At 39.0% G+C, this 16,786-nt stretch overlaps 2 protein-coding genes across 6 annotated transcripts; both read right to left on the minus strand.

Annotated features, from left to right (window-relative positions):
* Positions 1-70: 70 nt before the first annotated feature.
* Positions 71-7,484, minus strand: LOC106153877 (myosin regulatory light chain 12B). Of its 4 annotated transcripts, XR_015335728.1 has the most exons (5): positions 7,334-7,484; positions 3,282-3,411; positions 2,575-2,821; positions 453-1,145; positions 71-299 (listed from the first exon to the last, which is right to left on the minus strand). XR_015335728.1 is itself a non-coding variant. In XM_013528006.3 (4 exons), exons 2-4 carry the CDS (start codon positions 3,387-3,389, stop codon positions 979-981), a joined length of 516 nt encoding a protein of 171 aa, XP_013383460.2. In that variant the 5' UTR covers positions 3,390-3,411; positions 7,334-7,484; the 3' UTR covers positions 71-978. The 4 variants fall into 4 exon arrangements, 3 of the variants coding, with proteins under 3 accessions (XP_013383460.2, XP_086875561.1, XP_086875562.1); XM_013528006.3 differs by having other exon boundaries at positions 71-1,145; positions 2,581-2,821; XM_087019435.1 differs by having other exon boundaries at positions 71-1,145.
* Positions 7,485-8,124: 640 nt separating this feature from the next.
* Positions 8,125-15,303, minus strand: LOC106153876 (cobalamin binding intrinsic factor). Of its 2 annotated transcripts, none has more exons than XM_013528003.3 (11): positions 15,009-15,303; positions 13,083-13,157; positions 12,322-12,494; positions 11,703-11,928; positions 11,117-11,391; positions 10,821-10,978; positions 10,351-10,420; positions 10,018-10,128; positions 9,584-9,758; positions 9,081-9,202; positions 8,125-8,798 (listed from the first exon to the last, which is right to left on the minus strand). In XM_013528003.3, the coding sequence occupies exons 2-11, from the start codon at positions 13,112-13,114 to the stop codon at positions 8,737-8,739; spliced, it is 1,404 nt and encodes a 467-aa protein (XP_013383457.2). In that variant the 5' UTR covers positions 13,115-13,157; positions 15,009-15,303; the 3' UTR covers positions 8,125-8,736. The 2 variants fall into 2 exon arrangements, with proteins under 2 accessions (XP_013383457.2, XP_086850148.1); XM_086994022.1 differs by lacking the exon at positions 15,009-15,303 and adding an exon at positions 14,801-14,885.
* Positions 15,304-16,786: the final 1,483 nt, after the last annotated feature.

The following is a 16,786-nucleotide window of genomic DNA, read 5'->3' on the forward strand; positions in this document are numbered from 1 at the left end:
GGACTTAAAATCTGAAAAATATTCATATTATCGGTCCATATATATATTTTGACGAATATTTTAGACTTCATTGAAATTCTACATATATATTCTTCGAAGCACATAAATAAATGCAACAGTGCTTGATAAAAACAATACGATATTTGCCTTTCGAATTATATGTAGATCTAAAACATGTGGCAAATATGACAGCGTCATATACGTGTAGTTTCTTATCGCACAATGTATTACACAAATAATATAACTGCAGTACTACCCTTCATATGAAGCATTGTTTTCAGCGCTTCAGCTCACAGTTTCTGAAAGGACAAATAGCTATGTATGAAAATATACCGTAACTCTCTTAATTTAAGGAACAGACCAGAGATTATATCTGATAATTATTATGACATAAAATATTTGACTACGTTACTTCTTTTTAAGAATCTAAAAGAGTGTTAAATTATGATCACCAAGCTCAAGATTCTCGGTCGGTCATGGAGTCGCGTGCTTGCCACTCTTGATATAAGACGATTTAATCAAAATGTTTTTCATACGTCATCTCTCTTATGACACTTCAGCATTTTTGAGAACTTGCCACTTAACAGGGTCAATGTATCCATTCCGTATGTGGACTGGTTGTTCGACACACCAGGTGCGAAAATATACCAACTTTGTGTCTGACACATCCATTTCAGCCCGATCTTGATTAGTCAAAGAGTGCATTCAAAATCACCCTTTGTATCAGCTGGACCATTCCAAGTCTGCGGGGGATTCCGGCAAAAGTTCAATCAGTGGAATCATCTCAATCAGCACACGATGGTTAATTGCCTCTAGATGCGCAAGGAAGCATGTTAGACAATTAAATTGATTGCACAGATTGCACTTCGCAAAAATCGACCACAAAGTTAGACCGACCAGGCTAGTATCATGGGTGAATATGAATGCGGTCATAGACATCCAACCCTGACGAGCGAATTCAGTCTGACGTTGCTCAGTCTAGTCGTCATCCTTTTTCCCGTACTTCAGCATTCTCGTGAACTCCACATAGTCAAATTTTCCGTTCTTAATCGGCGCTCCGTTAAACAGCTCGTCCACCATTTCGTCCGTCCACCTGTCACCCATTGACGTCATCAGCGTCCGAAGTCTCTCCGGTGTGATCTTACCTGAAATAAATTTTTAAAAAAACTACAGCCATTTTGTAATAGTAGAGACACCTGGTTAGTAATGAGGCCTGGTCGTGATACACAATAAATCCATTGGACCTGCTCATAAATGGCTGAATTCACTTGGTAGAAGCAATAGGGTACTAGTAATCCCCTGCCCTTGCCGTTTAACTCTCCAGATATTTTATTTCTGGGTAGTCAGGATGTGGAAACTACTGGGGAAACATTTATCCGAGGATGGCCACTATCTCTAGCTTTGGCAACACGCCTGCTGTGTTTGGTGTAGGTGAACGGGATGAAATTACCGCGGTACTTGAATTGGGATACCTCTGTAATCTAGCACCTGATCTCCTCTAATGATAATCTAGACCCCGCCCTCTGTAAAGGCGGGCAGAGGGTCAAACTTATGTGGGGATCGACTCCCCGTGGCATTCTTTTAAGTCTCAAAACGTATACTTGATTCTGACGTTTTTAACGCAAAGCGTGGAGATTACAGTAGGGTTTCATAGAGAGGGAGAGCTCTACTCAATCATTGCACTTAGACTTAAATTCAGACAATTAACGCACTTGGCCAAGTGTCAACGAGCCTAATGAAAGTCCAATCTTAAGTGTTAACCAGATTGTTGCCGTGAACACCTCCTTCCCAGGACGCCAGTGAAGGTGCTAATATGTGAACACTTAAATTGGGTTTCCATGCTTGGATCGATGGATCGATCTAACTCCCTAGGGAGTCTCATTAAATTGCTGTAAACTAGCCGGCTTTAATGCCTATCACGCCTACCGAATCAGCTAGGGGGTAAAGATAATTACCCCAACAGCTTTACTAGGCATATGACAGACATTTAAGCCAGTTTAGTTAACAGCAATTTAGTGAGACTCCCCAGGGAGGTAGATCGATCCAAATATCTTTAGGAATGGTCCCTTACACAACTGCGTCAAATGGTCTGTCTTTATATTACGGTTTCTAGCCCACTGGAAATAACAACGCAAATTAATTTACATCAATAAGTGGCCCAATTGGCCCAATTTTCTTTAGGGTCTTATAGGACTTTTTTGTAAGAATGATGTATTTTCTTCAACCTCCAGGCGAAACCTGTTCTCAATGTGTTTAAACGCCCATACGACCAAAACGACTTTTGGTAAATTAGTTGAAGGAATTCTACATAGGTTTTTGAACCATCATTTATCTAGACCGCCATTCCCCGGGCGTCTTCCTGACATTTCTCAATATCCGCATCAGATACGCTTCAGATATACTTTCATTTGAGGGGCTTTATCGTGTTTGGGGTCTAACTAGAAAATGATTCGCTATGAGCTTTGTAGAGTTTCAGACATAAAGATTTTACTTTGGAATATTTTCAGACACGTAAAGAATTCATTTAACTGTATTAATTTTGACAGTGAATGAATTGGTATGAAAGGCGCGTACATGTACCTGTACCGTTTTCGTCAAAACACCCAAAAGCATTCTTTATGACGTCAGCAGGGTCGGTGCCGTTGAGTTTCTCGCCAAATAACGTGAGAAACATCGTGAAGTTGAGCGGCCCGGGGGCCTCGCTCACCATCTGCTCCAAGTAGTCATCATCCGGGTCTTTTCCCAGTGACGTCAGCATCTCGAGAAGGTCTTCTTTGTCCACGAAACCATCGTGATTCTGGTCGATCATATTGAATGCTTCCTGTTTGACAAAAAAAAAATGAAATAATAAAGGTGATGATGATAAAAAGGAATAAACAGATCAAGAACATATCATTCACATAAAGAAACTGCTTTTACCCCTTTCACCGTACTAGATGTGCACCCTAGAGGAGATTCTTCTTTTAAAAACTTAAAAAGTTTAAGTTTCCTTGCACTATCACAGAGCAAAAGATATGCCGATAAGGTAAATTTGTTATCAAATTCACTAAAAGATAGATAAATAGGCCTAAATCGATATATTAGAAATTCGAAAAATATAACAGTGATAACAACGACACCAAAATCATTTTTAGCCAAGCAGCATTTTAGAAATAGCCTAGACACGCCATTGCGTTTTGTTAACATCCCAACCAATCTCATCAATCCTATCTCTGCAACACAATGTGTACGTCACAACCAACACCTCCGTCTCACCAACCGCAATCAGCCGCCCCACCTACCTTAAACTCCTGTATCTGCTCCTGGTTGAACATGGAGAACACGTTGGACGTGTAGCGACCTGTTCGAGGCCGTTTGTTTTTCTTCTTGGAACCCTTCTTGCTAGACATCCTGGATATTTTGGTCCTAGTTCTGAAAGCGAAATAGTTTAAATGCATCAGACAAGGGTTTACAGTGTACGTACCTCCTTCAAAAGGTTTTAATCGACTACTGGTGAATGGTATATAAACCGATCCTACGTAAGGACTGCAATATTGGAAAAGTTTCAAGTTAAAGCCATCTCGCATTTGTCATGAATATAATTAAAACATGTTTGACAAATACATACTATAAATAAAGTTATTTGTTACAGTACACCAAATGAGTTTGTTAATAAGCTCCTGTTCCCCCGGACTTGCGACTGCCGGAAAACCATACGGGTATTCCAAAAGCTCTCTCATGGAAACGGGCAATCACATGTACACCCAAACAAATTGCACAAAAAATATAACCCCTATCCAAAGATATGAGTGTTTCAAAAGCTTCTTCAGGAATTATAAGTGCAAGAACTTTACTCAATGTATGTTTTCTCAATTGGCCTTTCCCCTGGACGTTTCGCTTCGCTTCGCTATTCAACAAAATCAGGATGTGAAATATTAAGAAACACATACACACGTATCTATTTTCCATAGAAATCATTCAGACACCAAACTGCTAACATTAATTAGCCAAAGTATCTCAAGTGTCTGGAAAAGACGATAAAGTTGAAAAGTGCCTATATGTAGAAAGTGCACTTAACCCCAAAACGACTGCGTTCTTCTTAGATACAGGGATATTCTGACTTGCAAATTTAATTAAACGAGGTACCCTTATCTGTTATCTGGCTACTGGGAGCTTTCTAAGAGCGACGGGGTCCAGCTGGAAGTAAAAATTGTAATTACCTAGAGTATCGGACCGGTGTTTACGCATGTGCTCGGCTCTGTTTACACAAGAACAACGATGGTTCTGTTCACGGCGCACCTGGTGTGCTTTCTTTACTTACTTTCGTTGCTGTGACGGAGAGGGGTCACTTTTTTTTCTTTCTTTCTTTCTTTCTTTCTTTCTTTTCTTTCCAATTTAATCTATTATTATTATTATTATTATTATTATTATTATTATTATTATTATTATTATTATTATTATTACCCGTTTCGTTCTGCAAGTTAACACGTAACATTAGCGTTTGGACAGCTACATGTGTACATAAGGTTTCATAAAGAGCAACAGACAAATCTTGTGGAAAAGACATTCAAAACTATATAATAAGCACGCTTTAAGCACTATCATTACGTAAACATGTACGCCAAATAAATGGCAGCTTAATGTAAAACAGACAGTTGCCCTACAAATGTGAATATTGGTCTAAGGTTAAACTAACCCCGCTAAAAATACCAGCTAATGCGCGTGAAAAAATTAATCTCATACGTTTCCAAAATCGAGGTGAATCGTGTTTCAGTCCCGTTTTCGAAACGAAAGGTTTCTTTCTATAGCGAACATAATTCAATTTAATTGCCTTTAAAGGTGTTTTCATCTTCAGCTAAGGGAGCATCTATCATCAAGTTTCCCCTTCATAGACTTCAAACGGCAGCGAAACGTGCTGTTCAAAGACCACACGAGAATGATTTAAGGAAATTCCGCCGCCTTTCAACCCCCTTCCTGGAGAAATTCAGTTCCTCTGAGCTAACATCGAACGATCCTCCCTCTCTCTCTCTCTCTCTCTCTCTCTCTCTCTCTCTTATAGCTAAAATGTCTTGTCTTGTTCATTTCTGCCAAACCATCACCCTTTTTATAGGAGGCAGGTCTTATAAACGGATTAGGGGTTTAATAACTCGACCCACAGATGTTTAAGCGGTAATGCCCATATTAACGACATAACCCACAAATTAACCAGCGCTACCAGAGTGGATGAATGTTAATGAGTGCTAGGTATCGCTTTGTTGGTGCTAAATAATTTTACGGTGCGTTGGTTAATTTGTGGGTTTTGTTGTTAATATGGGCGTTAGTGCCGAAATATCTGCGGGTAGTGTTAGTAAACGCCTTACCCGTTTATAAGGCCTGGGAGGCGTCTAAGAAAAAAAAAAAACAATACTCTCCATTGGAACGTAACACGTAATCGTGTGCACCCATCAAAGTTTCTTTAAACAACAAAGCGGTGTTTCTTGCAGAGCCATGTTTCCAATAAAATATCTGAAACTAAGAGTACAGATATCTCAATCCTCGTACAGGAGTACATGTAGTTATGTTTGACCTTTCTCGGTGCATCTTCCCGACATTGACTCACTGCTTTCCTTTCAAGTTTCTTTTCTTGGCCTGAACTTCAGATTAATTCACATTTATCAAATCTTGAAGAGAACGCTGTGCACCATTCAATTTCTTGCTTGAAATAGCAACGCGTTACATGTTCTTTTGCGTTAATATAACTTATTACTGTGGGCAAAGTTACTGGTGTGTTTGACAAAATAAATAACAATTAACTTGTTTACCAAAACCTTAATTTATTAAAGTCAAATTGCAAGTTATAAAACGTAGATATTTAGATATTTTGAATCAGTCAAAAATATACACCTATGCTTGAGATAGAGCTTGAACTGTGTACCCCCCCCCCCCCCCCCCATTCAATGGAAGCGCTTGACAGGCGCCATAGTGTGAGAAAAATGAAACCATTACCTGTTCAATGAAGACCTCTGCTACTAAACATTCCTACCTTCCATGCTGCCAAGAGTCGTTCAGCCTTTAAAAATGTTACATTCCTCTGGAGGTTCTGTTCACATCTCACCTGGAGCGTCTTAATGATTACCTGGGGTGCAGACCCGTAATACTTTTATTAACGGTATCTCTGGTCGTGTTCACTACCGGGAATAGACCAAATGACGTCACTAGACGACAAGGCAGCGAAACAGGGGAGTCATATTGCTCAGGCACGATACAGAGGTTGCAGTTGGGAGTCTAGATACATTCTTGCACATATCTGACGGTTTGGTGAATAATACATTGAAATGCAGCGAGAATTGGAACACAATTCGTACAAACCGTTTTGTTTATAGAAACGTCCCTAGCGACCAATGTTGTGACACGCGAAGTATACGCACCCCACATTGTATCTCTGCCCACCACATGGTCTACGTACCGTACACCATGGAGACTCCAATAATAGACCTCATTCACAGCAGCGGACTAACAGATCCGAGAGTCAAATATGGAGACCCACTTAAAAGCTTGCCGCATAATCCCCTATTAGACACTGAATGAATAGATTCCCTGCGGGGATTACGCGACAACCATTTTAGTGGGTCGGCCATATTTGGTCAGCGGATCTGTTAGTCCACTGTTGTGAATGCAGCCATAGACGTGGAGTGCAAGATAACTCTGAAACCCATTGTGTGTGTTAGTCTTGGATGATGAACAGAAAGCGTTGTTCATCGCAACGTAGTGCAAATGGTACCACAACGATCTAAAATAATGTTGGCAATAATAAATATTAAAAAGTGTCAACAATTTTGTACAGAGTCAATGCATGACGTGTTCTTTGTAATAGGGCAATGATGTCCACCAATCTATCCAATAGAAGACAAGCATGTACATTCCTAATCTTTTTATGTTAGCTATATTGAGAGCAAAAAAGTATAGCTACTAAGGAAGTAGCAAGAGAGAGCAAAAGCAGGATTTAGGATTACAATTCATATTAATGTTAAGACTTAGTGGTGGGTTTATACTATTCAAACGATTGTCCTCTGGGAAATATGACCTAGTTGAACAAGGAATTTCTCGATTTTTACTCATTGATTCTTCTGTCGATTCAAAGAAAAAGACGCTTCCTCGCGGGTAAAAACACGCACGTACACGCCGTACTAACAGTCCTAACACCAGTCAATCACAGTTACTTAATTGATTTGACCACACATATCCCATGTTACATCTGATAAAACCCACTGTATATTCAAATAGCCTCAAATTGGCCATCAAATTAATAAGTTGCCATTCTCAAAGTAACTCAATTATATCCAATGAAAAATAAACACAATTATATTATACTTACCCCAGCAATGCTATATTAATCAATTATAGTAAAACGTCTTCGCCGGTTAAAAGAAATGGCAAACTAACAGGGCACGAACGTACGTAGTTTTCCAAATTACTATCCTGGTCTAAACCTCATTACATTCAAAAGCTCCCCACTCTATGTTTACCTGGATGTCTAAATGAAGCTGTTAAATTGGTTTTCATGTTCCTGAGATGTACCAGGCGACAGAGTGTATGTCAGGGGGAGGCACTCGTGACGTCACTGTGTACAGGCGTTTTCAGACTGAGGAGCTGTGGCAAGTTACAGTGCGTTCTTTCACACCATTACGGACTAATAGTAAAAAATCCAACGATCTTAATTTTACTTTATGATCAGCTGAGTTTTGTTCACTGTGTGGCAGAAGATGCTGTTTGAGACGAGACGTCTCTATACTGCACATTACGTCAAACAAAAAAGTCATTTACGCACAAACTAAGGGACCATTCCCGCAGATATTTGGATCGATCTATCTCCACGGGTAGTCTTACCAAATTGCTATCTGTTATCGGCGAGGCCAAGCGTGCCAAAAGTAAATTACCCCCCTAGTTGATTCGGTAGGCGTGACAGACACTTAAGCTTCTTAAGCTGATAGCAATTTAGCGTGAACCCCCAGGGAGTTAGGTCAATCCAGACGGATCGATGTAGGCATGGGAACTTAGTCTTATAATTCTTGCCGGATTTAGGATGCTTTCCAACCACACAGAGATAGAATATTTCCCACTTATCGTTAAGACATCAAAGGATGATTCAGAACAAAACAATCGATATTTTATACCCACTTTTTATTATCATTATGCAAAAAGAAAAAAAGAAATTTAAAAAAAATACCAACAACATATTGCTCTCTTTGTGGCTGCTATTACATGTCGCAGTAAGAACAAATAAATATATTTCTTCCTAGTCGTAGTTCTCATCCTGTTGTAGTTCTCATCCTATACTGTGGGTTTCTGAAATTTCATAACTAAATGCAGTTATGCCCAATGGCGGGCTAAGGAAATAAAGCCGAGGAAGAGAAATAAGACCTCGTCACATGGCTAAAAACATTTGGGCTCCTATAACGTGGTTCTCACTTGTTCTAGGATGATAAAACAACTGAATGATCGTGTCTTGGATATTCAGAACTATCGCCTGGCTCTACTGTAAGTTAAAAACAAACAAACCCCTTGCACATGTTAGTTTTCTCTGGACGGATTTGTAATGTAAAAATGACGTAAACTTCCATACACTACACATGGACTTGGAAGCTGTATTTTCTGGGCGACTTGTTTTTCATTTAACACTAAGAGTCAAAACACGTTGATCCTGTCCATGTACTTATGCCACAGTTATTCACCGGTGTCTAATCCAGAGATATGTTGTACGTGGGAGAATTGGAACCGCTAGTAGCTTGTCAGCCTGAATTCGATGTGAGACCCGTCCGTGGGTTTGAAATTATCTACACCTAAAATTAAAAACAAAATCGGCACCTTTTTCCATCTGAGACGTAAATAATTCATTAGGCGATATGGGAATGCTGGTGGCACAGACCATATATATGAATGAATTAATTTAAAAAGTACCAAAAAAACCTATATAAATAAATAATGAGCAACCAATAAACATCAAAAACTTCTTCGTCCTCCACTGAATTCCATATCATATAACCCATCAAAATATATTTATCAGAGAAAATTATATCATCATTAAATAGTTAAAGTATAAATATGACAAAACATCAACTTACTGACAGTAAGTGCCTCATCAGGGAGTTTCTTTGTCATCCAGTATGTCCTCGTGGAACTCCCGCTTGCCACGCCCATTAGTGACGTCACCTGCTCACCCCATTGGCTAGACGTGCTACTGAAACTGTAACAGAGAATCTGATTGGTTTACTTATTTATATATCCGAGACTAATTGGATTTGCACCGGTACGCCCTGTTGTTGTTTTAGTCTTATTTATCTGAACTGTATTTGGTGTGCATATTTTTAATCGATTTTTAAACATTTCTGTAAGCCTTTCAATAATATGCATACAATATATGCATAAATCAATAATATGCATACAATATATATACAAAAATCAATAATATGCATACATTGTACACATAAATTTATCATTTTTTACTAATCACTGCTTATATCATATATCCTAACTAACAACTACTAATCAAAGTTAACTTACTCTGTCGTATTTTAAGACTTTACTTAACAATTATCAAAGAGATCACTATCAAGCCATTATGTACCTAAAGGACGCATCATTTTGCTGTAATAACACCAGTGCATCAAACAGTGACGCACCAGCGGGGATTTCCACGCTAAATGTGGAGTTTATTGCCGTCATGTTGACCAAGTCACTGACCACGGTAACTTTTATTCTAATATATCTAGTGGGTGCCGTCGTAGTGGTAGGAATAGTGCCTAACAAGAGAAACCCAGGCAGCGCACATAATAATAATAATAATAATAATAATAATAATAATAATAATAATAATTCAATGACTGTAAAAATTCTGCTATATAATAATGTGAGAATAAATATCTTGAACCATTGCCATGTGGTTCCTAGTAATGTGACGGAGTCTGCGTGTGTGTGTGTGTGTGTGTGTGTGTGTGTGAGAGAGAGAGAGAGAGAGAGAGAGAGAGAGAGAGAGAGAGAGGCTCCATGCGTGCTACCTACTTTGCCGGCACATTGTTTTGGACATATTTTTTATATCGAAGTATGAGCGTCCTGCCAATGATGGTAAGACTTGAATTGTGGTAGAAACTTGAGCAAAGGATCCATCTTTTCCTGGTTGAAAAATTAATCAAAAATAAAATTAATGTACGGAATGCATGAAAGACAAGAGAGCCAAACGGCAAAAACGAAAACAAAGAAGTAAAAAAGTTGTTTAATGAAAAAAAAATCAACATGTTTGCCTAAAACAGAATGCTGTAAATTTTCTTAGGTTATTACGCAGTGTCTATTTGTGCGCACACAATTTGAAAATTCGAAGCCATACTTATACTATACCTTGTTTGCTGACTAAGAAGTCATTTGACTGGTTTGTCAAGTTTGAATATCCCCCGATTGCATTTAGAGCCTATTGAAACACACAAATATACATGTACACATCAAAACATTTTACAACAGACTGAATATTGTAATGAAAACTTTCAACTCATCATTAAAAGTCGTTTCTGGCAGGAAAAGCACCACGTACCTTAAAAAGACTGGGTTGAATTATAAGTATAAGATGAAAAGATTTTGATGTTTTTAAACATTAACAATTAAAATTAACAACAGATGACTCGAATATACCATATTTAAATTTTTAACTGTGCGTGCATGCTTTGGTGTAAATATTGAATAAATAAATAAATAAATAAATAAATAAATAAATAAATAAATAAATAAATAAATAAATAGGTATATAAATTCAAGATTGTGATACAAGGGGGGGGGGGGGGGCAGGACAACCACGGTGCCTTAGAAACCATCACCTGTGCGGCCCAGGCGGTCTGGTGCACGTCCCCGAAGCTGTGATCCACAGGGTTGTACGCTGACAGTAGATGGTTCTTCCCTTGGGATATAGCGCCACCTACCGACGGGACGTCTGGTTCTAGGCAACGTAATGCCATTACGGTGAGTGCTGCCTCTTCTAAAAAGGAAGTAAACTTTGAAGAATTACTTTTATTTGACAAAACTTACCAAGAAAAACCTTGCTTGAATGAATTGAGTTAATCTCGATTAAATCAAAATTATTCCAATTTTTCTCGTTCTCTCTAATACTACCTACCCACTCCAAAGGAATAATTTCCAGCGCTATTTGTCAACTGTTCGATGTGCTCCGTTTTCACTGTTCCTCCTGCGTTGCAAAGAGCCAAAACACCCCAGGCAAACGCAAAATTGTGATTAAAATCGTGTTTTGGATAGTTGTCCACGTGATCCTCCAAAAGTTTCACTAAGTCGAACCCGTAGAAGTCACGTGGATGGGAGCACGTGGCCACCAGGGCGCAGACGTACTGGGCCAATTTCCCGCCAAACCAGTCTGGGGTGTCAAGCGTGGCATTTCTGGAATGATATGAACAGCTTCATGATTCGAGAAGAAACCGATTTAAAATAACACCTTCAACATGTCTGCATTATTTTGCTTTAAGCCAAAGCGTCCCATAAATCAGAAACCACCTGCATCCGAACTTAAACTGCGTTTGAACATGGGACGTCCAAATTAAAACTATGAAAATCCCGTTCTACCTTCCCAGTGTTTACTATAGTTAGGTTGTCTCTTATGATATGTTAATCTGGTGTTGTGTGATCAAAGAAATCGTTTTGATCATAAGTTGGATTACACTTTCGACCAGAAAAGAATTTAAGGTTCTCACTTGGCTAACGCTGCCAAAATATCAATATGCATCCTATTTATGCTGGCTACCGTGTCAGCATTCGACCAATTAAGCCAACTGTCGTCTGCTAATATAACTGCCATCACTGCTTCAGCTTCGAGTCGCTTTCCCCAGCCCCAATTCTTGTTTCTTCTCGAGAGTAGCCACTTGACGCCATTATCTCTCGCCTTTTCTGTTTTGCTTAACTGTGGCGTCGCATCTCGACCTGAAATACAATTTCATATTAAGCTTGCTTTGTTTCTTTGTACCTCTCTAATACCTATTTATTTATTTATCTTTAAAAGTTTTGGCAAAAAAAAAAAAAAATAATAAATAAATAAATAAGTTGTTCATATTAAATTTCATTATAAGAGCTAAAGACGCTTAGTTAAAATATTTTCAAAAAGTTCACCATTAAACAAAAACAAAACTTTCTGGTGTCTTTGGAATAGCAAATATCCAAAAATTACATACAATGTATAAACCGTCAGCGGGAGACAGCACGTGTGGAACGTCCACGTCCCTTTTTGCATTTCCCAGCACTGTTTAAAATTCTGAGTGTGCCATTTGAGGCAGAAATAGGCCTACACGTGCCATGGAGTAAATTTTATGGTCTTACCTCTTGCTACAGGGTTTGTCGTCCCTAACACAACTGCAACAATCACCGCCGTCACAACTAACACAATCAGAAAGGTTGCCACCAGGATATCTACCCTGCGCTTGCGCAGACGGAATGGTTTGTTTGTAACTAGCTGCTCTCTTGAGTTCATTACCTGGAGATCTGGTTTAGGTCTAGACAAGACGAATTGCAATGGCTGATTAGACTTGCATCCTGACACGTTACTTGGGCAAGTTATACAAAATCAGTATTTTTTAGTATTTTAGTATTTTATTTATTTACTTTTTTAGTATTTTATTTATTTACTTTGAGCTTTATCTGCTAAAATCGTTTAGGAGACTTAGCAAGTATGGTTCTAATCGTGTTTCACGTACTATAAGCCCAAAATAAATACAGAAGACATAGACCTACGAATGCCTAGTTTATATATAAGTTGCATGTTACAATGCTAGTAATGACCCCCCAATCTTAATCTGTTTCACAATACGAACAAATGAGAATGAAAAAAAAAAATTTAAAAATAAATAAATAAATAAACAAGAAAACTCATGTCACTGAACGAAGGGATTACACCCCCCTCTGTTCACCTACTTGGTCGGTTGATTACGTCAGTTACGCTAAACAAAGTTATTCCTATTAGAAATACGACTAAGGTCCCATCCAGAACAAGTTGATCCGCAGACCAATAGATCCGGCAGATCTGTAAGTCCGCGGCTAAACGTTGGTTGTGAATGTGGCCCTAGTGTGCCTCCATTTCTCACCTAGTATCAACAGCTAACTCCATGGCCGCCATACTGCGCAGAGGCCGCCCTGGTTATACCGCAGTCGTTGTATGTCTTGATGAAACAAAAAAATGGAAAAACATAAACATTAAGTACAAATGTTAAGGTAAACAATGCAGAAAACACTTTAAAATATTATTATTTAATTTCGGATTTAGGGAAGTCAGGGGGGCTGTGAAAAAAAATCATGCCAATATCCCCCTCTTGAAATTCGAATTTTAACTAGCTCAATCATAGTTCTAAAGCGTACAAAATAAACGGCGCCGTTTGCCCTCCAAAATCAAAGCTTTTCGGAACTCATGAGCGGGTCCTAGACCCCATGCCAAGGTGGCTAGGGTCGGCTGCGGCGACATCGCAACCCTAGGCCTATCATTCTTTAAAAAATCCCGTACCTCCTTCAAACAATCCGCCCCTTTTCTTAACCATGCTCCCCATTCCTTGTTGTCCAAGAAAAGACACATATCTCATAGCAATTAAGCCTCAAGAGGGCGTATTTCTCCAGTGAATAGAACTTTGCTAAAAATAAGATAGCTCTCTGATTACTTTTTATTGATTTTTCAATCAAACGCTCATCGGGTCTTTCAGGATAGAACATAAATGAATAGACTGGACTCTGGAAACTAAAAACACATAGCAGGGGCGGATCTAGAGCTATTTACCGACAGTCTTCCAAATTATCTCTGTTGATTCATCCTTCAATTTTGACCGTCTTCCAACAGAAAAAATAGATACCCGTCAGTGTAAACTTGAAAATCTGAACGTCTTCCGGAAGACCCAAAGGACGGCCTAAATCCGTCCCTGCACAGGGATTTTTATAACTTTTATAAAATGTTTTACAATAGGAATGCGATATCACTGGAGGTTGGACGCAATAAGGAGTTGTGGGTTGCCAAAACTCCGGTTATCATCACAACCAAGATCGCAGCTAACGCAATTAAGACCTAGCAGACACCCCACGTTTGCTTTTCAAGATGACTTTCATTTCACCTTAGTATATAAACGACCGGTTCGGCATTAAGTCGCTTAATAACCAATATTCAGATTTTTCGAGTTTAGCAACAAATGCTCTTGTTTGGGTAATGCCGTTACCACTTTTCCTGCTCGAAGACTACGAGAGCTACCAGACCTTTGCACTAAATTCGAACATCTTGACCTCGTATAGACCAACAACATTTACGAACATTCAACGCCCCTTTGTGCAATAAACTTCCTAAATCCAGCTTTGAGGCTGCACAGCTTAGAACTACGTCAAATCAACTTTGTTTTCCAACGGCATATAGTTCACACAATCAAGCATATGCTCTAATAATAATAAGCTTTTGGGTCGATTTCAATACTACTGCCAAACCTCTCACATATAGGCAACGAAATCCGGAATATCAAAATAATACTAGATATGTTCTAATAACGATCGAGGAGGATTACTTACTTCTGATATTAGCGTCCGTCCCCCTGACGTATAACCTACCGGTATATATAATATATCTTTCAATGAGGCAGGCTCTAATTGTGCCGCTAGAGGGCAATCGGGGTCAGAATGCGTACAATAGCCCCCAAATATACAGGTAGACGGTGCTCCGCAATGTGGAGACATGCCCTCGCGTGTTATTGAATTCTTCTCATGTAGTCCTCTCGCGACATAGGGCGGTTTCAACCTGGCTCAGTTTTTGGACGTACATGCTAGCTAGTTTACTTACCGCAGGAACGCAGCATGGAAGGCGGCAAACTGAGGCAAGCTTATGGTGGTTTCATTTTAAGAGGCCAATACGGCTTTTATAATTAGACCAACTATAAGCCCAGTCATGTCACCGAGTCGTCTGTTTTTGAAATACCTAGCCGTGCTTATTACATACGACTGATAGAAGGTCCATGGCGTGCAGAGACAAGTGATCAAAAATGAATAACCTCTCAGTTTAATGGCCTTTACATCCCTCTGGGTCTCTCCTTCATCATGGCTGGGAGACCGTTTGGAGAGCACGGCCCATCTTCATGCCGGAAGTTTCCTCGTTGAGGTCGTAATATCAAATTTACAAAAGAATTAAAAAAGGTCTTCTTCTAGGTCTGTTTCCACAAAGCCTTCCCCTTTATAGCGCGTAACATATACCAGGCAGGTGGATCGATCGCTCAGTCACGTGACTTGTGAGAAAAAAACGTGAAAAGGTTGCCAAGGAAAGAGATTGTTGGAGTGAGTACGCGGAGGAATCGCATCGCTGCTCGTGTATAGATGCCTCGCATTGTTGGATCGACCTATGTTTCAAGCAAGGTGGATGTTTTTCTCTTTCTTCTTTTTTGTTGATCTGTTTGTTTTGTTTACCCACAGGGCGGGGAAATGAAAACGCCCCGTTATAATAATGGTAGTAGGTAACGATGAGGTTGACAATTCCGCACAGGGGGCTGATCCTTGCAGAATTAGTTTATTATTTATCCTATTAATATTCTTATTCATAATCTTGTTCTGATTTTAAGAGTCCATGTAGCTGCAGTTATCCTGGTTAAACTTTAAATAAAAACGTGCACTGATATCTGAAGTGGACTTTCAAGAAAAATACTGCAATTTGAAACATCGTCTTCATTTTTTAATTTAAGACAAGGTCAGAATCCGTCATAGTGCTTTGGAAAAAGGACACCTTTCCCCGTACCTCTAACCACCCCCCTCCCCCCCCCCCCCCCCCAAAAAAAAAAAAAAAAAAAAAAAAAGAAAAGAAAAGAAAAGAAAAAAATCCTCCTTGCTCACCCGTATATGATACCACATTAGTTGCTGTCGACGTCCTGTCATCACTGCATTTGTAAGGAACTTACATTGAATAAAGGCAAAAAAATAAAAAGACATTATACGACAGCCCGAACAACCTCAGAGTAGGCTTTGTTAAATGGAAACTAGAGTTTTAAAAAACCTCGTTTGTATTAAAAACAGAAATAAAGAAAAGCTCACAAATAGTTTTGACACAAACATCTATCACAGTTTGACAGCAGACTTAGATGGCAGACGTCATATTTCTACGTAAGACTCCCACACAATACTAGTATCGACTTTGTGCTGAAAACCCCTTTATTGTTTCTTCTTCAGACCTACAAAACACTCTGTTACATATATATTGTATTGCCTATACTTTAATTCTGTATATCCTCTTAAAGGCCCTTGATATCATAGGGTAGGTCTACAATGCTAGCACAGGCATATCGTGCTGAAATTAATTGTTTCTTCTTCAGACGCAGGCCTACAATACCAGAACAAATCGCATTGTCCTGTCTATTCTTCAGACGCAGGCTCTCGTGTGAATACTGTCACCCAAGTTTCAGAAGTTATTGAGAACTGGATCCCACCATCAGCACGCATTTTCTGTCTTCCTTAGCACCCAGAGTTTCAGGAATAGCAAGGGGAAAAAAACACTATTAACACGTCCTGTCGTTACCAGTAACTGGTGGTCTTTTAACCTAGCAACAGTAGACTCTTTACTTTAAAAAAAATTGAACACTTTTTAAATAGTTTTTATCCGAGAGCAGTAACACGTTTTAATTTGTTTTTAAAGCTAATTCTTAATTCATTTATTAATTCATTGTGTTGCTTTTATTTTTTTCATCAAATTTTGCTCCAAAGGAAAATGATTTCCGATTTTTATAGTTGGCTGCATTAAGTTTATTATATTTTATCTTTAGTTTCCAGAAGTTTCTGAACATCAGGA

This window comes from Lingula anatina, chromosome 8, assembly GCF_051362555.1.
Source record: "Lingula anatina isolate TDL-2025a chromosome 8, LinAna3.0, whole genome shotgun sequence".
In the NCBI taxonomy this organism is placed as follows: domain Eukaryota; kingdom Metazoa; phylum Brachiopoda; class Lingulata; order Lingulida; family Lingulidae; genus Lingula; species Lingula anatina.